Below are 23683 nucleotides of genomic sequence, written 5' to 3' on the forward strand. Positions count from 1 at the left end.
CTCTCCTTTTCAGGCCAGCTCTGGTCCATAGCAAAGAGGGTCTTTGAAGGCAACAGCCTCATTCTCCCAGGATAGTTCAAGGGAGAAAGGAAGGGGACCCCTTTAAAACCCAAGGGCTGCTCCAGGTGTTGTCTTGGCTCTCTCCTTGGTCTGGATGCAGAAAGGAGTGGAGCAAAAGGAGATAAAAGCCGGAGAGCACGCATCCCTCCTCAAAGTCTGGGGTCTTGGGAAGAGGCGGGGAAGGGTGGGTTTTATTTACTGGAATTCTTGGGCTGGCTTTTCAGAGAGGGAGGGCAGTTAACGGGGCTTGTCCCTGCAGCATCTTTGGAAGGAAACAGAATAGTTATCAATGCCTGGAAGCGCCGTTTCTTCCTTTAGCACTTTCTGTAGGAGGAGAAATAACAGAGTAGGAAAAAACTGTTGGGTTCTCCATCCTCATCCTTAGTCATTTTAGGATTGCAAAGCTTTTCTGTTGCATTCAGAGGGAGCCGGGATGAGTTTAGCTCTTGAAAAGGGGTCAAAGTTACTGGTTTTTCCGCTCCAGGTTAGGGTTTTTTTCCCCCCTCTCCCCCCACCCCAAAGAGGCTGGACTGTTTTCCATTCCAGAAAATAACTTTTTTTTAATGGAATGTGCGTGTAAAGCCTGATTTCTTAGCTGATTTCTTAGCTTAGTTCTATAGGGAAAATTGAGAGTTAGGGAAACGGCTTTCTGCAAAAGCCGAGAGGGAGAATATTGACTCAGATTTAGAGCAAATCTATTTGGGACTTTTTTTTTTCTGGTTGGGGGGCAGCTGGAATTTCTCTTGCAGTCTGCAGAACCAGAAAGGGCCCCGGACCACATTACAGGAGTGGGGGAACGGGAATAAGAGAATTTTCTTAAATTTTTTTTGAAGTATGGAGGCTTGGGAGCAGCTGCTCAAAGAGAGAATCAAGCATCCTCCACTATCAACAGCTGGGGCTGGTCCCTTTTCATTGCCCAGCTGCGGTCTCTAACCGCACCCCATTTCCTTGGGGCAACAGCATTACATGAATCTTGCAACCCCCCTGAAGCCAGCGCAGCTTTAGAAAGGTGGCTTTAAAAATATCCCTAAAATACAACAACAAAAATACATGCCCTATACAAGGGTCTCCTTCCCCCAGCTTCTGAGGGTCCTATTTTCAAAGATTCCTCCCAACCACTCCTGAGGTTTTAAGTAAATCCATATATTAAATGATCATTTACATCCAGGTCATAAGAGACAGCTAGTGTGATATTTTCTTTTATAAAGAGACCATCTATGAAGCTCATTTTGTGGGGTGTCTCAGGCAAAAGCTAGTTGGGGCGTGAATTTCCGCAGCCTTTCATGCATCTTACAGGGCCACGATCCAAAATACAAATTAAGGGTCTACTTGTTAGTAGATCCTTGTAGATAAGGAAGCCACAGTATCTCGGCTTGCTGAGCTGCAAATGTATGCCGGAAAGCCTCGTTTTCCGAATCTGGTTTGACAAGAGTTTTCTGGCTTCTCAGCTGGGAAGGATGATGATTTTGCTCCACTGGATAACTGAAGAATATATTTTGCTGGCTTTTGCTTTCAGTCCTCCTGTTCTTTCATTTCCAAGTATCTTGGTTGAGAGAAAAAGCCATTCTCCATTATCTGCCCAAGCTACACCCTTTTCGTTAAGATCTATTTATTGCAAACTTTATATTAAATATCACTAAGCATTAAACAGAGCAAGGGGTATTGCATGCTGTTATTAAATGAGCAGATGGTTTTTAAAATGAGGAAAGTCATCCTAAATCTATACATGGAATTAACCCTTTCTGATCCCTTGAAATCCATGTGGTTTTTGAGATTCGTGGCCTCCTTTTCTGTGCTGAAGTAACACGCCATGCAATGTATTTGGGGTGGGGGCACAGAAGCCTTGCGTGGCCATCAACCTTTCCCGAGAATTTCCTACCCTTTTCTGCCAAAAAAATAGGGTCTCTCTTTCTCTCTCCCCCCACTGACCAATAATGTAGTAAGTCATGAATACATAACAACAGATCGTAGATGTTAAGATGTTAAGATCTCCCTGCTTGACTCATGCTTGGCGACAGAACTTTTTCCCAGCTTCCTTCAAGGAGCGGAAAGAGGCCCACGTGTGTTAAGTATAGTCTTATCCGAAGGGAATATTTTCGTTAAGACGGCTCCTCTAATTTGGGCTGGCTGGTGCACGATCTCTCTCATGATGGCGGATCGGCAGATGTTTGGGACGGCCCAGATTTTGGGGATCGGCTCCCAAAGCTGGCGTCTGATCCCCGGGGTGTCAGAACCTAGCCCGGATGAAGCGATTTGCAATCCGAAACTCTTCATTTCAAAAGGAGTTTGCATCTTCTTCTGGCATGGCAGTTAAATAATCAAAATAAAGATGGGTTCATCCAAGCTGCTTGCTAGTCCTTCCAGAGAAAGCAACCTGTCCCTTTAAATATTGGGAGACACAGGGGATTTTAAACAATAATTAATTCATTAACGCACAGTTTTCTCTTTTATGTTAATTGCTTTACAAACCTCTTGATGATCAAGCAGAGTTCTAGACAAGCATAAAACAAACCCTGAACCAGAAATAACCAGAGTTTGATTTTTCACTGATTCTGTATATTCTGGTTGGCTGTTTTTTTTTAACTCTTATTTATTTATTTACAAGATATTTTTTTTTAGCCACGCCATTACCAATGGTCTCTTAGTTATGGATGACTCAGGCTGATAAGGTCCAACGCACTTGACGGACTTTAAAAACTCCGGTTGGGGATTATTTTCAAGTTATTTGGAGTGCGGAATAAATGGAAAAACTATTATTTATAAGTGTTTTCGCTAGAAGCCGATTGGGGGGTACTTTTCCTGCCGTAGTGTTGAAAAGTGGGCTTAAAAATGCTCAGCCAAGAAATAATGGTTTTTCTTAATCTGATTAGCAAAACTTTCCGGAGGGGAATGTTTTAAATTCTTGCAGCCTTGACTCCCAGCCTTGGGGGGGGGGGGGACATTTGGTGGGGCATATTTTTTTCTATGGGGTGGGCACTCTTAGTCCCACACTGGAAGGGCTCCTGGTGGCTTTTGAATGACGCTCAGATTTTTCAGTTCCTTAAGAGCTACCCTTTACCAAAGGGGTGGAGAATATCTGCTTGCAGGTTAATCATCATCCAATCATCCCGGGGTTCCCTGCAGGACAGGCCGTGATGGTCACAGTGTTCAGAACAAGTTTTCAGTGTATGCCCATGGAAGTAACAGACAGACAGTCCAGTGCTTACATCCTTTTCTCCCTCTCCTCCCTCGTAGCCAACTTTCTTGAGGTGGGTGGGTGGGTTTTCTTGGACGGCCTTCGGGAAGGGAGGCGGGACGTCCTTCTCCAGGAGCACAGAAACCTCTGGCTGTTGCAAAGCCTCACTGGTCTGGGTCCGTAGCAGGTGCTGGCAAAGATGTGCCAGATGTGGAGCATCCTTTTGGCCTTGACATGCCTGCATCACACGGCAGCTGATGTGCCTATACAGGCATATTTAGATCCTGTGCAGGTAATGACTAAAGCGTCTCTATAACAATTTTGGCTGTTTCCTTTTTGCTGGCCAGATGCTTCCCTCCCTCCCAAAAAAATAAGAAAAGAGGCTTTCTCGTGGCTGCCTGGGACCATTAAATCTTGCAAATCTTGCAAATTTGGAGACCGAATCCCAAAAATGAATCAAATTCATTTGCGTGCTGGTAAGATATATGAAGACTGCCTGCAGAGACAATGAGATGTTTTCAGCATTTAAGGAATTCCCTTTTCTAATGACGAGTGGTCTGTAACTGCCTTGTTTGACCCTCAGGCCGATTTGCCTCTCTCCAGCTTGCAGGGAGATGGTATCCCATTTCACTGGTGATGGATTATGAGGACAGGGGCAGCCTTTCGGTGGCGGGGAGAACAATTATACCCATAGGCAACGGAAACCTGGATGTTGACTTCGAGAGTTTTGAGTAAGTTTCCCATGAAATGCTACATCTCCTCATTTTTTAAAGGGAGTTATTCACGCACACACACACACACACACCCATGATGGACACGTTGCTTGCAAGGAAGAAGCTGATCCTGATGGTTCATTTCTTTGCAGAAACGGGCATTGCATTTTAAGAATGGACACCTTCTGGCGTACCAACATGCAAGGGAAGTTTATGGTGGATCGTAAGTGTGTAGGAATCTCCTCTCCTTTTAAAGGGTCCCATTGGGGTGGGTGGATTTGTTTTGAGGTCTGGCGGGGACCTGAGGAGGGTTTAAAAAGTTTTATAATATTCTGATCTTAATCCGTCAAAACCTGGAGTTTTAGCATTTTTTAATTTATTAATAATCTCTACAATCTGTTCCTCTTGTATCTCTTTATCCAAATCTTTTTTTAATCCTTCTCTGATAATTTACTCTTGACATTTTCTTTAATATAATTTTCTATATCTTCTTTCGATACACTATTACCTTTATATAAATTTTGATAGAATTCCTGTATTATCTTTAGTTTTCCTTTCATTAAACTACAGTTCTTTCCCGTTTTATCTTTAATCACTTCAATTATATATTTTTTGCTATTTTGGTTGGAACTATTCTAGCTAAAAGACCGCTCAAGAAAGAAACCTTCTCCCAAATCAGTTTTGACTTCCTTTAAAAGGCTGTCTGTTGACTTCATCGACATCATAATCATAAATGATGATAACAAGAAGAATATATTATTAAAAACATTAGGTTAACATTATTACCAGCAGAATTTCAATACTTACATAATTGCTTAATATACTATCTATAATAATAATCTTGCAAATGCAGAACTGGAAGGGACCCTATGGATAGTTGAATCGAACTCCCAACTTTTGTCTCCACAGCCAGAGACCTAAACCCCTGGATTTCTCCAGCAGCTCCTACTGCAAAATCGTTATTAAGATACAATAGATACAGTGGTGCCTCGCTAGACGATGATAATCTGTTCCACTGAAATCGCTGTTTAGCGAAATCATCGTCTAGCGAAAAGCATTTCCCCACTGGAATGCATTGAAACCTGTTTAATGCATTCCAGTGGGGAAGAATCGTCATTGTCTAGCAAAGATCGGTCGTAGGAAAGCCGCTTTGCGAACCGCCAATCAGCTGTCTAAACCTCTGTCTTGCGAAGCTTAGGTCCCGAAAACACCTCTTTTGCGAGCGCGGAGGGAGCTGTCAAAATTGTCTAGCGAAAATCGGTTTGCGAAGCAGGGACCAAACCTTGTCCAGTGAAATTCCCCCATAGGAGTCACTGTTTTGCGAATCTCTGTAATGATTGCAAAAAGTCAATGTCTAGCGAAAAAACTGTCATGCGGGGTAACTGTCTAGCGAGGCACCACTGTATGCATAATAAACTCATCTGAACAAAACAGAACATGGTTGAATTTATCACGAGCTGGCGAAATTTTACTTTTTTTTTCATCCTCGTTAGAGGAGACCTATTGGATCAATGCAATGTGTGTAAATGTTGACTCCTCATGCCCTCGTGGATTTGGTCATCCTTCTCTAGGAACAAAACAATTGGATTTAGGTTTTTGGGAACAAATAAGTTTTCAGAAGGTGCCTGGAACTTGCCAGAATCTCCCCTCCAGCAGAATCCAGAACAAGGTTTTCTCTCGAATTCCTCTTCTTAAGATCCTTTCTGGGTGTACGTAACATATAAGTTAGGCGCCATTTAAGAAAAGCATGAGATTTTTAAAAAATGTGTGCATTGCATGGTTTAATTTTTTTAAATGGCTTTTAAAATGTCAGAATCTTTAGGGTCTAAATAGGAAGTAAGTTTTCCTTCCTCTTTAATCTTTTCTGGCTCTTTTCGGGACAAAGGCGGCTTCACCATCCGCATCGTGGAGACCGATTATGACGATTACCTCATTTTCCACCTCGAAGCTGTAGGCAAATCGGCGCTCCATCTAGACGGTACGTGTCACGGATGGTGGCCTTAAAGACTGGGTGCCCGAAAGATGGGTGTGTGGGGGTTACACAGGAGAAAAAAACCCCCCAAACTCTGGACAAAATATTCTTATGATAGATGAAGGGAAATGGTCCTTTTCGAGTCTCATTGCATGGATTTTACACCCCTCAGAATCCCTCAGATGTGTCTCCCCAAATTTAATGCCAATGGGAGGCGTGGTGCTATGAAGAAACTATTTTTTCGTAGTTTCTACAAAACACCTAGAAAATTGTGAGGATTTTATCGTTTACTTACGTGTGTCACTAGCATATACCTTTATCATATTGCTTTCCACTTTGGATGCTTTTTAAAAAGTGAGGTATAAATTATCATTCTCAACATCATCATCCAACACTGTCCATGCAGTGATTGGATATAGGATCAGGTTTTCGGCCTTCAGAAGGGCCGAGGAATGGCCCAAGTTTCTTTGCTTTTGATATAAACCAGAGTCAGGCTGTGTCTATATCTCCAAATATTTTTATCTGGGGTGGTGGTGGTATTTCTTTCTTAGTTACTTTTCTGTCCCACTCTCCCTCCAGTAAGGTTTCCAAGCCTGGACTGGAACCCGGGTCTCCCCAATCTCATGCCACCCTAAAAACCGTTGTATCTCGCTGGCTGCGCATTACATGTGGTATCATATCTCACGCGTTGTTTTCTCTGTGTCAGAGCTGAGCAGTTTCTAAATATTCAGAAAAACAACTGAGATTTCTGGCCAAACTCGCTCATTTGATGTTTCTGTCTTTCTACGGTTGTGGGGGGGAACCGCCCACCCGATTTCGAATTTGGACTTGAAGCCAGGCGGCGGTCGGTCTCTGACAGGGTGAGACAGAAATTCAAGGACATTGTCTCGTCCTTGGGATTCCCGGTGGACAAGATTCTTGACGTGCCCAAATACGGTAAGGATCAGCCGAATTCATGAACTCTTGGCGGCTCCTCGAATTGGCGGATATTCAGCCTCATCATCATCTGAGATGGCTCTGACTGCTGAAGCCCATTCTCCCCACCCGGGCTCATGGCGAGGACTCGGCGTCCCCCCCTCCGGACTCCCCTAGGGCCCGTTAGAATGGCTACTTATTTGGCCTGCTCTCTCTGTCTTTCCCTCAGTGGCATCTCCTCCGCCATTGTTACTGGTTTCCAGTAAAATTCATCCAAGTTTTCCTGAAAAAAAAATTGTCATGGAGAAGATGTAGGAATGGCGGGGGTTCCCGTATGTGGCCCCTTTTCCTCCAGGGTATCTTTGTAGCCCCAAACTGTGTCTTCCCTCCAATTAGCTCATTTTTCTCCTTCCATAACCCTCTGAGACGCGCAGCCATCCAACATGCAAATTAAGTCCATGTTGGCCTCTCAACAGCCAATCAGAGAACAAAGCAGGCTGTAACGCAAGTTCACTGGGGTTGAGTGGGTGACCAGCTCTGCTTTCGAGCATTGATCATACCCGCACGACTGAGAGAAGAGCAGGTCCCCATAAACGCGTTGGCAACCTGACAGTCTTCCTCATTTCCCGCTTTAATCACGAAATACCTCTTCTCTTCCACAGATTCATGTCCGTGAATTCGTGGATGGATGTAGCAAATGCTTGGGTCCCTGGAGTTTCTCATCTCGGTCGCTGAGACTCTGTCCGAAACCCATCTAAATAAAGAGACCCAAGACTTCAGTTGCGCGTCTCTCTGTGTTTTTGAGTGATTCTTCAAAATATCAAGAGTGTCCCTGCATTGTACAATTACTGCAGTTTGATTTCACTTGAACTGCCATGATTGAATTCTCAGGAATACTGGCGTTTGTAGGGAAAAGTTCAGGATCTACCCCCTATGGGCCACAGGAAGAGTGCTCGGGCTATGTGGAAATTCAGATTATAACATGAGTGAATTCACACACACACCCAAAATAAGAGCCATTAGCTTGGTTTTTTTATGTAAAGATAGGGTTTTGAGGGGGAAATGCTGCTGTGTCAGTTAGGGATAACAAGGGGATGGATCAGTCCCACATTTGTAAAAGGACTGAGGCTGGTAATGGTCATCCTTACCTTGGCTACTAGGTGGCTAGTGGGGATGGTGTGGGGGGCAATGGAAGAGGACTAGGGTTGGCCAACGGTCACCAGCTACTTACCCCTAGTCAAAGGGTGCAAAATCTTGGTCCTTCCTGGATCTAACCATAAATTTTTAAATCTGCTCAAAACCTAACTTTTCTCACAGCTCCCCAGAAGTCCCCCACTGCTAAAATCGTCATGCTGTAATATGAAGTCTACCAGGTGTGGTGTGGCATGGAGGAAAAAGTGAATGACTAGGACTCAGACTGGGTTCAAATCCTTGATTGGTGCTGGAAAGTCGTGGTGTGATGGTGTTAGAACCGGCAACTCCTTAAATACGCGACTTGCATGGAAAACCCTATTAAAGTCACTACAACTTGGTTCCAACTTGATGTAGCATAACATAAATAGTACAAACGCACATTAGAGGGTCTAAAAGCAATTCTTGTCCAAGCCTCTTTCGTTCATTTAGACATAGCAAATTGCTGGCAGAGGAAAGGGGCAGGCATTGATGATATGCTAAATAGGTCGAATAGAAAGCTGTCATGCTGTTCCTTGAACAGCAATCGGGGAAACCAGTAAAAACCCAGTATCTGCATCTCATCCTCCTTTGAACGCATTCTGCTGGGGTGAAAGATTAAAATATCTATGCCCCTTTGCCCCTATACAACCCTTGTCTTTCTGGAGACCAAAACTTTTGACAGTTTCAGTTCATCTGCCTTCATTCTATTGCACACCATTGTGTCAGTGTTCCTGGTTTACAGAGGAACTTGACATGCGTTGCATTTCAGGTGACACGAATAACTGGTTTTAGCTGTAGAAGGGAGCAATTCTTCATAAGCCGTCTCTCCCAAGCAGGCCAGTGCTCTTTCCATCACCCACTGACCCTCATCCGTAGATCAGCCTTCTTCATACGAGATGAGGCTGTTAAGTCGTTCCCTCCAGCCTCCAAGCCTTGCAAAAATAGAACCGGTACTGTACAAAAATAGCCCGTTGTGCCCCCAGCAGCTGTAAATTTGCCCCTTGGAACAGATTCCCACTCCTCTGGGACTTTCATGCTTCTGGCCACCTTCACAAGGTCTGTTTAGTTCCTTGAAGCTTTGCCTGTGATAACATGAAGTTAGGACAGGATTGTGGCCTTTGATCCTTCCACACCCAGCAGGTGCTCAAAAGTAGCTCAAGTCCTTCCGTGTTGCTCCATTGATCACAAGCTGCCTCCCACCCCTCGGTTGCAAGAAACTGGGGGGTCTCTGATTGCAGATTGTCTTCTGGCGCGGTGACAGAACAGGCTGTGACGGGCAGGAGCTGTTCTGAAATGTTCCAAATACACCCATCCAGGAAACAGCTTCCTTGGCACACTGGATTCTCTGCGGCTTTCCTCCCCCTCTGGCTTATAACGGCCTCCCTGGAGATGGGCTGGACCTGCTCAGGTAAGCTTCAAGAAAAGAAGAGGAGGGCAGGACCGAGAGGTGGGCTCACCCGAGGGCTGAGGAGCCTCCGACCATCCCGAAGACTCACCTGGCTGGAGTCACAGCGGGTTTCTGCAGGATGATTCGAATAGTTCTGTGGAGCCTCTTGTTGGCATTTACTTCCTGGTATCCCAACGCAGCGGAGGTTCCTGTTCAGCCCAACTTTGATGCCGCCCGGGTAATGGCAAAATAAGGGGACGATTGGACGGTTGGATAGCTCAGTGTTTGGCTACGAAGCTAGAGGCTAAGAGTTCGATTCCCCACTGTGGCTCCTTGACAAGGCCTGGACTAGATAATCTATAGGGTCCTTCTACCTCTGCAATTCAGATTGTGATTATTATCATGGTCGTGATGTAATTTGAAGTCAGATTTACCCCATTAGCCTGGAGAAGGATGGGGCAAGCAAGTCCAGATAGGCGGTGTGGCTAATTATGGGAGAGCCAAATAGAGGAATGTGACTTTCCATAATCAGCTGGAACCACCCAAGAAAAGAGCATCTTTTCTTGTGGAAAAAATCAACTAAGAACTTGTCCGTCTCTCTTCTTCTAGTTTAGCGGGCAGTGGTACCCCATCCAGCTGGTGATGGACAAAGACGGGAAGATGAAAGAAGTTTCCATCGTGGGAAGAACGGCTGTCCCCAAAAGTAACGGGGACATAGACATGGATGTGGAGATCTTTGAGTGAGTGAAATCCCCCGCCATCTGTTCACGTCCTGTGGAGGAGGCATTGGGGTTGGGTTGGGTTCAGTTGGGTTGGGTTGGGTTGGGTTTCGTTGGATTGAGTTGGGTTGGGTTGAGTTGAGTTGGGTTGAGTTGGGTTGGTTTGGGTTGGTTTGGGTTGGGTTGAGTTTGGTTGGGTTGGGTTGGGTTGAGTTGGGTTGGGTTGGGTTGGGTTGAGTTGAGTTGGGTTGAGTTGGGTTGGGTTGGGTTGAGTTGGGTTGGGTTTCCCATCGGCCAGCCTTCACCCACCTCCAGTCTTGAGAACCCGATTCCATAGCCAAAAATATGTAAGCACATAATGAGTAGACCTGCAGCGAATTTGCTCTTTTGGGAGGGGAAAATGGGCTTGCAATTTGCTTTTTCAGTTTTCGTGGTAGAGACCATCTGGTTTCATAAATCCCAGTCTAATATCCACCCCCTCTTTAGTTCATCCCAATATTTGTACGGGAGAAGCTGCCGCCCCTGGTTGGAGAGCCTCTCTGATGGAAGCCATCCCCTCACTAAATGTAATAATAATAATTTTTTAAAGGCATTTGAAATATGAAAACAGGAAGCCCTTTGGGGGGGAGGGGAGTGGGTGCCAGTTGTGGAAAATGCCTTTCCATTTTCAGCAGCCAACATTGCCCTTTGAAAGGGGCTGGTGTGGAAAACTGGGTGCAGAGTTGATCCCTCTGAGGACCAAGCAGACCCTTGAAATGGCCGAATCACCTCTTTAAATTGAGTTTACTTTTGAGAACAGGGTTTTGTTATTGCCGTCCACCCTTGGGAGTTGCAAAATTGATGGCCGAGCACAGCACGTATGGTTTTAGTTTACGTTTTTGGAGATTCAAGGGGGAAAGCTTCTCTTGAGAATCAGGAGTGTTTCTTGGGAGAAAATGCTGCCACTCCCGAGGGAGACCCTGGCCACCCTTCGAGGAATGCTCTCTCACACGTCAGGCTTCCGAGCACTCTCGGTCCTTTTCCGTTTTCCTTGTCGAAATGGTCTTGTCAGCTGCGGTCTCTTCTTTCCAGAAACGGAGAATGCACCACTAAAATTATGCCTTTTCAGCACACGGATGAGCCTGGTGTCTTCACGGCAGAGGGTGAGTCCAGAGGAGGACGACGCTGGAGCTGGGGTGGGTTGACAGAAAAAACCCAGTCTTCAGGCCAATCTAGACATGATGTTAAAAGTGGGGAGGGGTGTCTGCCTTTTACCCTCCTCAATAGATAATACGGGCGAAGCTTTTTTGTTAAATGGGTCAGCTTAAAAGGCAGAGATCTGCTTTCAAATTTGGCCATCAGGTTTAAGTTCTGAAAATAGAAAGGTATTTTGCCTCTTTACTCATGACATTTTCTGGACTTCATGCATTTCTTTCTGCAACCCAACAGGAAGCACCATACAGGTGGTGGAAACGGATTACCACACTTACCACATTCTTCATGTTGCCACGAAGCTCTACAAAATTCTGCACCTGGAAGGTACACCTCCTGGACGGAGGGAGGGGGTTTCAAGATGGGCTCTTCCACCCTAAGAAAAGACCCCTCATGAAGTCACAAGCATAATCTGAAAGTTTCTAGAAGCCTTAATCGAAAGTGACAAAGCGTCCTGTAGCACCTTAAAGATGACCATGTTTTTTATTTGGCATAATATTGTGTGCATTGCAACCCACTCAGGAAGGCTTCTAGGAGCTTCTCCCATTGATTGCAAGGGGGTCTTCTGCATCTGAAGAAGCCATCTGTATTGCAAAGAATCTCCATCCACATAAAACTTGCCAGTCTTCAGGTTAACACATGATTCTTGGTTGGTTTTGTTGAAATTGTCATGTAGCATAGCTAGGCCTATTGAAAAAAGAAAGAAAGAAAGAAAGAAAGAAAGAAAGAAAGAAAGAAAGAAAGAAAGAAAGAAAGAAAGAAAGAAAGAAAGAAAGAAAGAAAGAAAGAAAGAAAGAAAGAAAGAAAAGGAATTAGCAATAAGTAACTCATTATTTGTAATTAGTTACTCTCAGGTGCTCCACTCGCTTGCTGATACCCTGCCTTTCCCTTCTTTGGCAAGTGACAAAAGTGGGAATGGGGTTTGGATTTTCCCTGCAAATTCCGAATGTGCTTGGCTGTCAGGTTGTGTTGCATCGTCTTTCTTTCTCTGTTTATGAAGCGAGACAGACAACCGTACAAGAGAGCACAAGAAAAAAATTCAAGGACCTCGCCACCTCCTTGGGGTTCTCGGCGGACAAAATTGTTGATGTACACCGAACCGGTAAGAGTGTTTAGATGTTTTGGGTGTACCCCTCCCTGGGCTAGACAGGGTAGATGGAAGGCCAAAGAGTCCATTATAGACAACCCGTCGTTAGAATTGGGATAACATTTGCATCCCAGAGACGTGATTCCAGTAAACACTCATGTCTGAGAAATTGGACTTGCAAATAATGCCTAGGTTTGTATTCTGAAGGACCGAACTTTACAATAGTGTGACCTTAGCATCCAGTTGTGCTTCTTGATCTAACAACCACCTCTTTTTCTTCCACAGGTTCTTGTGCATAGTGAGAATCTTGATAAGGGAACATCTGAGAATACAGGAGGGGGTCTCTCTGTGTGTGTGTGCTGCTGGCGATGGTGCAGAGAAAATGTTAAAACTCACTGCTTCCTTCCTTAAAAAAATAAAATTAACTATCTGGTGTGCAAAGCATATGAGTTCCTGTTGGAATCCACCCCACAAAAGCTGGAAGTTCCCTGGAGCATTTCAGATAATTATAAAACTGCTTGTTTCTATTATCACATTTTCCAGCCGAATGTAGCCGAGGCCGCTGCACTCCAAATTATAAATAATGAGACCCAACCATGTATATCTGATCTGAAGAATTTTACAAATGCTCAAGTGGCATTTACAAAAATGCTTTATTTTTCTCGGCGGGGAGCTTTGCCTTTAGGAGGTGATAAAACCTTATCTGTACACAGACCTGTTCTGCACAGCCACTGCCTTTTTACTATCGATGTGAAATCCATGTTCATGTTGCATCCAACCGCTAATCAATCGCCAAATAAAAGCAAGCAACTTCGTTACTTGTGAGCTGCAAATGAGGCCGGAAGATAATCGTACACCCTTTACTGCTCAAGCCAGCTCTGCTTCTGATTGTGAAGCTGCCTATCTTGTCTATTTCTGTCCTGGAGAGAAGAAATAGGGGAGATTTTATGCCCCTTTGCCCTCTGGCTATTTCCCTACCTCAAATATCATCCCCTTGATTTTTCCAGCCAGACCCCCAAGCTCTCTCTCTCTGCTCATGAGCCTTTGTCTTTAATTCACTTGTGGACCTTGCAAAAGGAGGGTGGTCTTCCTGCCCTTGAGATGCAACTTTCAGACCCCCCATGAGAACAGGGCAACTTACTCTCTGCCTCTCTGACATTCTCTTTCTCTGGAGAAACCTGCAAGTGGACAAAAGAGGCTGTTGGCCCTTTAAGAAGCAGCTGGATGATCTGCCTGAGGAGGTGGAGCTTCCAGGTAGCTCCTCCCCTTTGATTATAAAAGCCTTCCCCTCCACTCCCAGGTCAGTGCTGTGGGTAGCTCTCTTCCTGTCAGCTCTGGGGCTGCTCTCCATGGTGCTGAAAAGGGACTCTAAAAATGTGAGAAATGTTACAAGTTTGAGGTGGGCTGCTCCACATTCCACCCTTTCATGACCCCATGAAGAGAAGGGAAATTTGAATCAGATTGAGGACCCCCACACTGCAAAGCCATAGATTTTCCCCTCTACCATTGGGGCTTCTGCTTAAAAACAGATCTATTACATGGCTTCGGGCGGTGTGATCATTTAAACCAATGCAGAAAAACTACCTGTCCAGCAGCAAGACAACAGGAGAACACAAAATCGTGTCTCTCCACCTTGATCCCTGGAGACATGCTGCCAGGGAGGATGGAAAATTTGGGGCTGAATGGTAAAAGGTCATCACACATCCTCCACCCGCAAGGTTGGAACGGGGGTAGATATCTGATCTGGGGAATGCGTGATGTTCTTGAGTTTTCAACACGGTTGGGTGGAACAAGGACTTCTGAAAAACGTCCCTTTCTGGAATCAATGAGCCACCTGCACCTTTGGGAGACAGGTGGGCGAAAGGGGATGGGCTTGGAGGAACGGAGAGGAACCTACCTGGAGGGCTATATAAAGAGAGACGCTGTTGAGAGAGTCGCTCGTGCACAGGTGCAAAACACTCAAAGCTGTTGGAAAGGAAACTGCTGGAAAGATGAACTCCATCATGTGGAGGTTCCTGTTCGCCATTTTGTGTGTGATTGACTTTGCAAGCAACGTCACCGTACAGCCGAACTTTGAGGTGGAAAAGGTAAGAGCCTAAGGGCTCCCGAATAATGGAAAAGACACAGAGGTGACTCTGATCGGAAATCTTCAGCTATGGGTAAGGTGTTTTTTTCTAGTAAATTTCTAGTGGAGTCATGGGAGAGGGGGTGAGTGTGTCCATTTGGACGTTTTCAAGCTGTGTAGTACAGATTCCTTCCAAATTAGTGCTGGAATCACATTAGTGTTGGAGAGACATAAATGTAGCAGTCTCTCATGCCTGAGAAATCAGATGTGCGGACCAACCCAATGCGGAGCTTTGGACGACCGATAACAAAGCAAGGTCTCTTAATGAGGAGAAAGACGGACTAGAAATATAAATAAATAAATAGACATAAAATTTGCAAGTGACAAATGGGGAGAAAAGCTCGTGCTGTGACAATCACACGCGATTAGCACTTAAGGAATTCTCGCCTCTGATGGCGTCTTTTCTGCATGACTCAGATGAGCCTTTAGTAGGTCTTTCTTAAGGTTCATCCGACTGTTCTCCTTTACCTGCTCCCAAGTCACTCAAAGGGGTCATGCCCTGTATTGCAAGGAAGCTCCATCCGCATAAACCTTGCCAGTCTTCAGGTTAACACATGATTCTTGGTTCGTTTTGCTGGTGTTGTGTGATCAGATGATCTTTCTGAATAACTACCCCTCTCTCTTTTTGCTAGTATTCTGGGAAGTGGTACACCGTCGCAGTTGTGATGAATCTGGGCGGTTTAACGAATCCGAACAGCCATCCTCAGACAGTGGAGATTCTGGAAGACGGTGATCTTGTGGTCCACATCGAAATGCCCGAGTGAGTAAGCCTGGTCAGCTCAGAATATGCCCCTTCAAGAGCCGTTCGATACGTGGTTGAGCTGTGTGCCTCTGAATATATGCAAGCAAGAGGAAAAACCCACTGGCAACATCGCGCAGCCTAGATGTGGTTTGCATGAACCAAAACTTCAGAATATTTGAAGTGAGCTTTTAGAAGTCGAGTTTGTGTCTTGCTCTGGAAAGTTTATGCTGCTTTTTTATTTTCATTTACCAGGGAGAACTGTCAGAAGAAATGGGTTTGGTTATCCCAAGGCAATCAGCCTGGAGTTTTCACAACCAGTAAGTGAAGAGACGGGAGGGTAAAACACCACCGCCCGGAGAAATCATAACTGCTTCTGGCAGCCGTGAATCTTGGGGACCTGAATTGCCCCCACTCCCCTAATCATTTGGGGGGGGGCTGTCCTTTTCAGCATCTTTACCTACTCTCAAATGCCCGTTTTAGAATGTGCAGTGACCATATGTAATAAGTGTGGTATTTCAAAGATGATGAGAGAGGTTTCTCTCAGTCAAGTCACCTTTAATACAGCCAACGACCAATATCCGAATGCACCAAGGAAACAATCCACAACATGCTACATTCTCCTATATAAAAAGCGTATGGGTATGAGTTAAAAATGTTTTCCTGGGAGGATAAGTACCGTTGGCTCAATCTCTTTTAAGGTCTTTCTTGATTTCTCTTATTTATCTTATTTATTTGGTGGCCCTTTCCCTTCAATCTAGAACACAGCACCGTTTATATTGCGGAAACGGATTATGACACTTACGCCATCCTTTATGCCGAAACTCCCCACCAGAAGGTCCTCCATCTGAACGGTGAGCCTTTTGCCCCCCCCAAAAAATCGGTTTTGGGAACAGAGGGATGGGGGGGGGCTTACATTTTTTGCTGGTTTGCCCCAAAGGCCTTCTAGACTGGTGGCAGGAAGTCTTTGTGCCTGAAAATCCAGGATTTCTGATTTCTTTTTTCCTTGTCGGTGTAATTTGCAACGCGGCGGTTCCTTTTGGTCTCCAAAGCCAGGGAACCCGAAGCCTCGGACGAGGCAAGAGGAAGGTTCAACCACCTCGCGACAACTCTGGGCTTGCCGATCGACCGGACCATCTACCTCACCAAAGTCGGTAAAAGCAGCTGGTTCTTCGTGCCTTTAATTTTATTTTTTCCAGTCCAGGGATTGGAGGGTAAAGAGAGTGAACAGTGATGCACTTTTAAAAATCTGTAATACCAATCAGATGCGAAGTGGCTCAAAAGCGGGGAAAAGCAGAATAAAGTCAATTTCATGAAGATGGTGCAGATTGCTGGAATAAAGGACAATCCATAAATACAGGCTATAAAGCCAACTGGAGAACGAGGAATATGTGTGTCTGTTTTGTCGCAGAAGTCTAGACGGTATGTTCCATAAGAGGTTGGAAATTGCACCCTCTGGCGACTACAACTCCCATCATCTCAGTGGTTCTGCTCCTTGACAGCATGCTAGGATTTGTAGTCCAAAATGAGTAACATTTCCAGCCTCTGGGTACAATCTCCCCTGGAATATGTGGTACTGCTGAAAAATAGAATCAGGAAAGGGGGCTGCTGATTAAAAAAGAAGCTGCCGACTTTCCAAAAATCGGCTTTCTGCATGTCACTGTTGTAATGTTATATTACTCCCTTTTGCAGGCTCCTGCCCTCAGTGATGGCGCAGCATTAAGGGGAAGATTCAGAAGCCCATGTTCAGAAGGGAGTAAGGGTTTTCCACTTGACCTCCATCTAGATCGCCAAATCTCAAGAAGAATCGTTCATAAACACCACCCCAGTTGGCTGGATGGTCTACTTCTTGATGGTTATCTTTTTTTGTTTTAACGAGGCACAGATTCTAGTGAACTTCAGTCTTGAGAAAAAAATAAAATAAAATGATCATGAAACTCTGTACAATCCTGTCTTGCACATTTGGTTGTCTTAACCACACCCGCGAAAGAAGAAACCTTAAAAGCCGTTGTCCTCTACACAACACACTACCTCCGTCTCCAGAAAGGAAGTGAAGTGGGTTTCCTTCTGGAAAAAAAGGGGGTGAAGCCAGCTCATAAACTCTGGAGGCGCATCAAGGATGCGTTGTCTAGCTTTATTAGGAGCTGTCCCAAACTGGGCAGCTTTCTTTCTGAGGTGCTGGATTACAACTCCCATTATCCCCCCCCCCCCAAAAAAAGCATAGCCAGTAAACAAACTCTCCCTCTGCATTCCAAGGTCGGCTTTGAAAGCAGGACAGAAACCTCGCTGTGCAGTCCACGCACAAAGCCAGGGTTAAGTGAAATCTGGACCATTAAAATATCGTCAAAACCAGTGAGATTTTTCAAAGCAGTGTCAGAACCGATTAGTGCATGGATGGGAGGCCCTCCACACCCCAAAAACCCAGTGATATTCGGGGGGGAGCTGGGATCAATGGGTTCCCCAAGAAGATGCTGCTTTTTTAAATGTGCCAATCATGGGCATGCAGTTTTCCAACGGCTATACGTTGACGGGATCATCATCTTAGAACTACAGAGCTGGAAGGGACCCTATGGAACACTGAGTGGCCCAGTGGGGGGATTCAAACTCCCAACCTCTGGTCCCGCAGCCTTGAGCTATCTAGATGGGAATGGGTGGGGGGTCTATAGCTGGAGAGCAGCAGATTGGGTTGTGCAAGCAAGGACGTGATGGGAGTTGTAGTCCAACTGGGGAGGGGGGACGACACCAGTTTGGAAAAGACCCAGTAAGTGGGTTGGGCTTGTGATTTGAGTCGGCCTTCTTAGCTGGCTGGATCGCTCAGTGAGAGGGTGCTCCTGGCTTCACAGCCAAAGGTTGGGACTTCGATTCCCCACCGGACCGTCCTGGGAGAATAACCAGCCTGGGTAGCCCTGGGCCAGCTGCAGGGTGTCCTTGGGCGCCCCCTAGAGGAAGGGGAGGGGAAACCACTTTTCAGGCCTAAATACCTAGGAAACTCTAGAAAAGGATCGCCATAAGCGAGAATCAACTTGACGGCATTTCATTACTGTTATATCTGCCGATCTGCTTTGTTACCCTCGTCTCTGGTGCATGCCAGAAAAAACAGAAAATCCTTTCCAGATCACACCCCAGGCCCATCTAGTCCCTCTCTAGGCTCCCAAAGGGGCCAGCCCATAGTGGATGGGAAGGCAACCGAGAGGATATTGTGTAGGTGCCCCACATCTCGCATCCACCAGAAACTGGTCCTATAGACGGAGCACACGGCCTCCCTGATCGCAGAGGCCATCTCCGGCCAGCCATGGCAATGAGCAGCCGCCGACGGCCCCAGGATTTGTGAATACAGTATATCCTCTCTCAATCAAAGCTTGGTGATTGTGGCACGTTGGTTGATCATGACCAGTAGGATATATACGGTTGTGAGATGTCGGGAGCCAGATTTAGATGGCTCAGTAAGAAAGCAGAAACAGGAAGAAGGAAGCAACACCTGCCACGGATGTGAAGTCCAAACTCACAAACTAGTTAATATTTGGGACCTCCTGGGTACGCATGAACTAGAGGACCTCCCACATCTGAAGACGTCTCGGCTGTATTTGATCCCCATCCAGCTTAGCCCTTGGTGCTCAGAGTCCGTCGCGAACTTGCACCCACACCTGGTGGCGATATCTCACCCAAACCATCATCTTGAGGATCCTTGGACCAACACACACTGTCCTAAAGTTTCAAGGATCTACCCACCCCTTGGAACAACTTCTCAAAATAACCTAGTTATCTTTTTTTTCTCCCCTTTTATAAAAATAATCACAACACTCCAGATGATGGCTTTTCTTCTCCTTTTTTTTTTCAGGCTAAAGGGGCGTGCGTGCTTGGATGAACTTTGGAAATATAAAGGGCGGGTTATAAAATGGGGGGCCATCGTTAGAAGGAGCCATCCTTGGCTGTCGTCACCTTGGAGAGAAACAGGGTGGACAAGATGAAAAAGGGGCCGTGGATCCTCGCAGTAACTGGTCTATGCTTGCTCCACGTTGCCACTGCTTTCCTTACACATCCACGTTTTAACTGTGAAGAGGTAAGAACGGAAAGATCTTCCCATAGGGATTTTTTTTTAAAAAGCATACCATAGGAGGAAGCAAAACAGTGATCTGTTTCAAAGGCCCCTTGTTAACAAGTGGGTTTGGTATGAATTCGGAGTCTAATAAAATAATTTTAAAACAGGTTTTTAGAATCCTTTCCCTGTACTTTGCTGGGTAAGATAACAAAGGCTCCCAAAGGCTGTTTAAAACAACAAAGGCTGTTTCAGTTACAAAGGAAGAGAGATGCGGAAAGAAACTAGAAGAAGCTTCCTTCCTTCTGACAATACTGGCAACACCTTCGGTCAACACTAGCTGATGGAAGGAAGGGATGGATTGTATGTTTAACCCCTGAATTTTGGGGTCAGACTGCAAATCCCCGAAACCCTTCCTCTGTGGAGTGGTGGGACTCACAGCAGTGAGTGGGGAAGGATGGTCTTTCATGAGCATCATCCGTGCAGTGAGTTTTTTCCAAATTGCTCCTTTTCCTTTCCAGTTTGAAGGCCAGTGGTTTTCTATCGCCGTCATATTGGATCGCGGTGAACTGACAAACACAAATATGCACCAAATCCATTTGAAGGCGAGGGAGAATGACAGCTTTTCTATCATGGTCCAGATGCCCGAGTAAGTTTTGCTGGACCAGGTTATGACGCTCCCCTTCCTTGCCCGGCCGGCACTCCTCGGACTGGACGTCCTGTGAGTTGTCTACCTTGCTACCAAAACCTTGCGATCTTCTTTTCTCCAGGGAAGACTGCAAGAGACTCCATTTTGATTTATGTATGAGCGGGAAACCTGGCAGATTCAGACGAAGTAAGTGTAAGCAAAAATCTCCCCCCCCTCTTTTTTTTTATTTTTTGGACAGGAGAGATCGCTGTGCTAGTACATTGCAAGAAAAACAACATTTAAGAGGTCTTCGGGGCCTCTTAAATGCCCAAGAAGATCTTGTTTGGTTTGAGTTTTTGCACACCGAAGCCTGCTTTCTCAGAAAGAGGGAGCTTTGCCTTTTTTTTGGGGGGGGGAGACATTCTTACTCAGGGGTGTACAAGCGAAACACCAAGATGATCAACAAAGGGACTGATCTGAATCTGATCACAGAGGGGTCGTTTACGGTCCTTGAACAGTTTGTTGAGAGGTGACCCAAGGAAAGAGACGTAAGCATCATGAATGATCCTGTGGCCAGATTTTGTTCCGTGTCTTGGACAGCCAAGCTGGTACAAAATTAAGCTTGTCAATCTTTAAGGTACGATAACATTATTCTTGGTTTTCGAGAGAGAGAGAAAGTTGTTGGCTTCCCTTGTATTTTCAAAACCTTCCCTACATCTGTCGGTTCATCAGTGTACCTCGGTGAAGTGAGGCGGTGTGTACCACGTGGAGTTTGCACTCTAGATTGGGGGGAGGAAGGGATACTTGTGTGATGTGATTTAGTTTTCATTTCGTGCGCTTTTTTTTGTGGTTCAGTTTCAGGTAAACAAGACAATCCCGTCACCGTTATCGAGACCGATTACGCCAGCTTTGCGATCATCGGAGTTCAGACGGGCAGTATCAGGGCTCTCCACCTCTACAGTACGTGTCGGAAATGTGTGTGTGTGTGAACGTATTTGTGCATTTATGGGTACAAGATCGTTGGGTCTGTCAAGGTCAACCGACACATTACAGAAGGTGGGAACGCTTGAGTGCTGAAATGGACCAACTCTCATAGCAGGACCTTGTCAGATCTCTTGAGGCCTGCCAGTCAGTCTGTTCTGCTTTGTGATTGGTCATTGTGAGGCTAGCACAGGCTTCATTTGCATGTCTTGACTGCTCAGTCACCGCAGTCTGCAAAATCGCATCGCCTCAGCGCTTGGTAAGGTTTGGGCTTCTAATGACAGCTTGTCTGTCAGGTATAGTTTGGCCCCTGTGAGAGAGGAATTTACCGGGGACACTTGAGTGAGCTTCCATAGCTTGGAGGGGATTGGGACCCTGGATCTTCCTAGCCTAAGCCCAGTGCTTCAGCTACAGCATCCTCCTCCTGTTCATTGTTTCCCTGGTCCTTGGTCATAATCGGCAACACCACCCCTTTGTTTTGGTTGGAAGGCAGGACTTCAGAGGCATCGGACGCCGTGAAGGAAAAATACCTCTTTGTTGCCAAGTGCATCAACTTCCCCGTCAACAAGCTGATCTACCTAACCGTGCAAACAGACATGTGTGAACCCCCTTCGGCTTTCCCTGACTTTGGGGACACCTGTAAGGCTGAGGAATCAGAATAACTTGAGCCGAACCCCTTTTCTTAGGCTGCCCAGAGAAGCGTGAGTAAAAAAACAGTTGATCTCTTTTTTGAAGGTGGGGTTAGAGAAAATGAACCTGTACGTCACCAGTTAAATTTAACGCGTTATTTCCAAACGTTGGCCGCGAGTCCGATTCCCCAGCATGGGTTAAGGTGTTTCCTCTTTTTGAGCGAAGGGGGTCAGGAATCAGCACATACCTCGTTACACTTAACGCAGGAGCCCAAGGGCCTGTCCAGAATCGGCGCCGCCCCTTTGACTCGGACGGCAGCGATCCAGGGATGCTGATGGGGAGGGCTCCAGAAGGTGGTCTCAAAATGGAGGTTGCTTCAACCAAAGCCACCACCATTGTGTACCCTGGCACCCTCAACACACCGGCTTTTGTCCGACTTGGGAGACCACCTGGATGTATCGGAGATTCTCCAGGGAGGGCTGAGAAAGGATCCTGCCCAAAACTCTGGAGAGCCATGGCTCCTGTGAGTGTCAGAAATTTAGGACTAGAGACAGACCCAATACCTGGCTCAGCTTACAGCGCTTTGGTATGTTCCTAGGAGAGCCTTTCTGTACACTTTGGTATGTTCCTAGGAGAGCCTTTCTTTACGCTTTGGTATGTTCCTAGGAGAGCCTTTCTTTACGCTTTGGTATGTTCCTAGGAGAGCCTTTCTTTACAAAAGTCTGAAGTTCTCCTTTGCCCACCCCTGCACCGAATTCTCGTCCCCAACAAGAATTTTCCGGGAAATCTCTGGGTTTCTCAAAGCAGCATCTCCAAATATGAAGGACTGATCTTGGCAAATTCTGCACTTCAGGGTTATTTGGGGGGGAAGGACGAGGGAGGAAAAAAAAAGAGACGGGTAAAAGAAAATTTAAAGGAGGAATATGCAGAAGATGGCAATAGAGGAGGAGGCTGTTTCCCAAATCTAACTGCAAATCTTGCTAGGATGATCTTATTCTTTTCCTTCCACAGGGGCAAACTTGAGACTGACGCCTGCACAGATAAAATTCCTACAATGTGGAAGCGCATCTTGAAATAATCCTGCCATGTACGAGACTCCTCGTTAAATAGATGGCCGCGGTACAGTTTGATTGGTTTCTCGCTCTTTTGCCTTCTCTAAACAGATCGCCAGAACTGTTGAATTCTTGGGTGGTTTTCCATGCCCTACCAGTTCCATCCGCTGTGTGGTTTTCACCACTAATCTTCCTACACAAATAAGTAAATAAATATATAAAATGAATCCTATGCAAAGCTTGGTGGTGTTCAGCTGTCTTTATAACCCCAGTAAAACTCTGTGTGCATTATATACATACACATTCAGTTGAAGTCTGGTGTTGGTTCACGCCTGGAAAAGCCCATAAGACCTCATGTGTGGTTGTTACCACTACAAAATGAATGGGAGTCTGCCCGGGACGTTTGTGACTCCAGGTTCATGGGGAGTAGTGAATCCACTCCGGGTTTTACTAAGAACATTATAGAGCTAATACATTGTTTTGCAATCATGCCTTCCAGATAAAGTCAACAATTCCCATAAACCCAGCTTTTTCCCCCACCTGTATCTGAGGAAACTGTCCAAATTTTAAACCGGTGTATGGTGTCAGTAGGCGGATTAATTAAAACTTAATCTGGACAAGACAGAAATGGATCTTGTCAGTCAAAAGGAAGAAGGGAGAATGAGTATTGATTAATTTTTTTAAAAAAATCATATCAGCATGCTTTTCCATGCATCCATTGGAAATTGCACTCCAAGGGGCTAGTCAAAACAAATCTAAATTAATTAAATAGTGCAACTACTAAGTCACCACAATGATCAACACACTTTGTGGTCTACCTTAAAAGGCTTTGCTGGGACATTTTGGCCAGATTCAGTCTTAAACTTGGGCGTAATGGTTCTCACGCTGTCTTAGAGTGAGAGCGCAAGGTTGGTGGGCCAACCACGTCTGTTCTGGAGACGTCCGATCTGACCATGGGGTCATGTGCCTTTAGTGGCATCATGCTTAGACTACTGTAAAGGGCTGCGTCTGGGGCTGCCTTTGACAAGGGCTCAGAAAGGTCAGCCAGTGAGAAGGGTGGAGGCCAGCACACCAACGCTTTGGGTGGAAACCCCTCACTG

At 45.7% G+C, this 23683-nt stretch overlaps 4 protein-coding genes across 5 annotated transcripts; all 4 read left to right on the top strand.

Moving 5' to 3' along the window:
* The first annotated feature begins 143 nt into the window (after positions 1–143).
* LOC110078789 (lipocalin Can f 6.0101) lies at positions 144–7614 on the top strand. 2 transcript variants are annotated; one of them, XM_078382834.1, is made up of 6 exons: positions 144–234; positions 3839–3966; positions 4101–4171; positions 5834–5926; positions 6755–6856; positions 7498–7614. In XM_078382834.1, the coding sequence occupies exons 2-6, from the start codon at positions 3872–3874 to the stop codon at positions 7509–7511; spliced, it is 375 nt and encodes a 124-aa protein (XP_078238960.1). In that variant the 5' UTR covers positions 144–234; positions 3839–3871; the 3' UTR covers positions 7512–7614. The 2 variants fall into 2 exon arrangements, with proteins under 2 accessions (XP_078238960.1, XP_020648942.3); XM_020793283.3 differs by lacking the exon at positions 144–234 and adding an exon at positions 573–3527.
* Positions 7615–9534: 1920 nt separating this feature from the next.
* Positions 9535–12691, top strand: LOC140702987 (epididymal secretory protein 4). Its single transcript, XM_072985133.2, has 5 exons — positions 9535–9633; positions 10005–10135; positions 11186–11256; positions 11543–11632; positions 12678–12691. The coding sequence occupies exons 1-5, from the start codon at positions 9535–9537 to the stop codon at positions 12689–12691; spliced, it is 405 nt and encodes a 134-aa protein (XP_072841234.2).
* LOC144585176 (prostaglandin-H2 D-isomerase-like) lies at positions 11159–16965 on the top strand. Its single transcript, XM_078382851.1, has 7 exons — positions 11159–11256; positions 11543–11632; positions 12306–15277; positions 15512–15576; positions 16018–16110; positions 16309–16410; positions 16949–16965. The coding sequence occupies exons 3-7, from the start codon at positions 15183–15185 to the stop codon at positions 16963–16965; spliced, it is 372 nt and encodes a 123-aa protein (XP_078238977.1). The 5' UTR covers positions 11159–11256; positions 11543–11632; positions 12306–15182.
* Positions 16966–19091: 2126 nt separating this feature from the next.
* On the top strand, positions 19092–23132 carry LOC110078845 (neutrophil gelatinase-associated lipocalin). Its single transcript, XM_072985019.2, has 5 exons — positions 19092–19941; positions 20063–20127; positions 20776–20880; positions 21391–21602; positions 22543–23132. Exons 1-4 carry the CDS (start codon positions 19760–19762, stop codon positions 21561–21563), a joined length of 525 nt encoding a protein of 174 aa, XP_072841120.2. The 5' UTR covers positions 19092–19759; the 3' UTR covers positions 21564–21602; positions 22543–23132.
* The last annotated feature ends 551 nt before the right edge of the window (positions 23133–23683 follow it).

This window comes from Pogona vitticeps, chromosome ZW-PAR (genome assembly GCF_051106095.1).
Source record: "Pogona vitticeps strain Pit_001003342236 chromosome ZW-PAR, PviZW2.1, whole genome shotgun sequence".
Taxonomy (NCBI): domain Eukaryota; kingdom Metazoa; phylum Chordata; class Lepidosauria; order Squamata; family Agamidae; genus Pogona; species Pogona vitticeps.

Bases quoted from the DNA above. Each gene is read 5' to 3' on its own strand.
- LOC110078789 (XM_020793283.3), top strand. From the start codon at position 3,435: ATGTGCCAGATGTGGAGCATCCTTTTGGCCTTGACATGCCTGCATCAC. The intron at 3,528-3,838 runs GTAATGACTAAA...GCCTCTCTCCAG, and splicing joins CATATTTAGATCCTGTGCAG to CTTGCAGGGAGATGGTATCC. The intron at 4,172-5,833 runs GTAAGTGTGTAG...TTCGGGACAAAG, and splicing joins AGGGAAGTTTATGGTGGATC to GCGGCTTCACCATCCGCATC.
- LOC140702987 (XM_072985133.2), top strand. From the start codon at position 9,535: ATGATTCGAATAGTTCTGTGGAGCCTCTTGTTGGCATTTACTTCCTGG. The intron at 9,634-10,004 runs GTAATGGCAAAA...CTCTTCTTCTAG, and splicing joins CCAACTTTGATGCCGCCCGG to TTTAGCGGGCAGTGGTACCC. The intron at 11,257-11,542 runs GTGAGTCCAGAG...GCAACCCAACAG, and splicing joins TGGTGTCTTCACGGCAGAGG to GAAGCACCATACAGGTGGTG.
- LOC144585176 (XM_078382851.1), top strand. From the start codon at position 15,183: ATGAATCTGGGCGGTTTAACGAATCCGAACAGCCATCCTCAGACAGTG. The intron at 15,278-15,511 runs GTGAGTAAGCCT...TTCATTTACCAG, and splicing joins GTCCACATCGAAATGCCCGA to GGAGAACTGTCAGAAGAAAT. The intron at 16,111-16,308 runs GTGAGCCTTTTG...TGGTCTCCAAAG, and splicing joins GAAGGTCCTCCATCTGAACG to CCAGGGAACCCGAAGCCTCG.
- LOC110078845 (XM_072985019.2), top strand. From the start codon at position 19,760: ATGAGCATCATCCGTGCAGTGAGTTTTTTCCAAATTGCTCCTTTTCCT. The intron at 19,942-20,062 runs GTAAGTTTTGCT...TCTTTTCTCCAG, and splicing joins ATCATGGTCCAGATGCCCGA to GGAAGACTGCAAGAGACTCC. The intron at 20,128-20,775 runs GTAAGTGTAAGC...TTTGTGGTTCAG, and splicing joins ACCTGGCAGATTCAGACGAA to TTTCAGGTAAACAAGACAAT.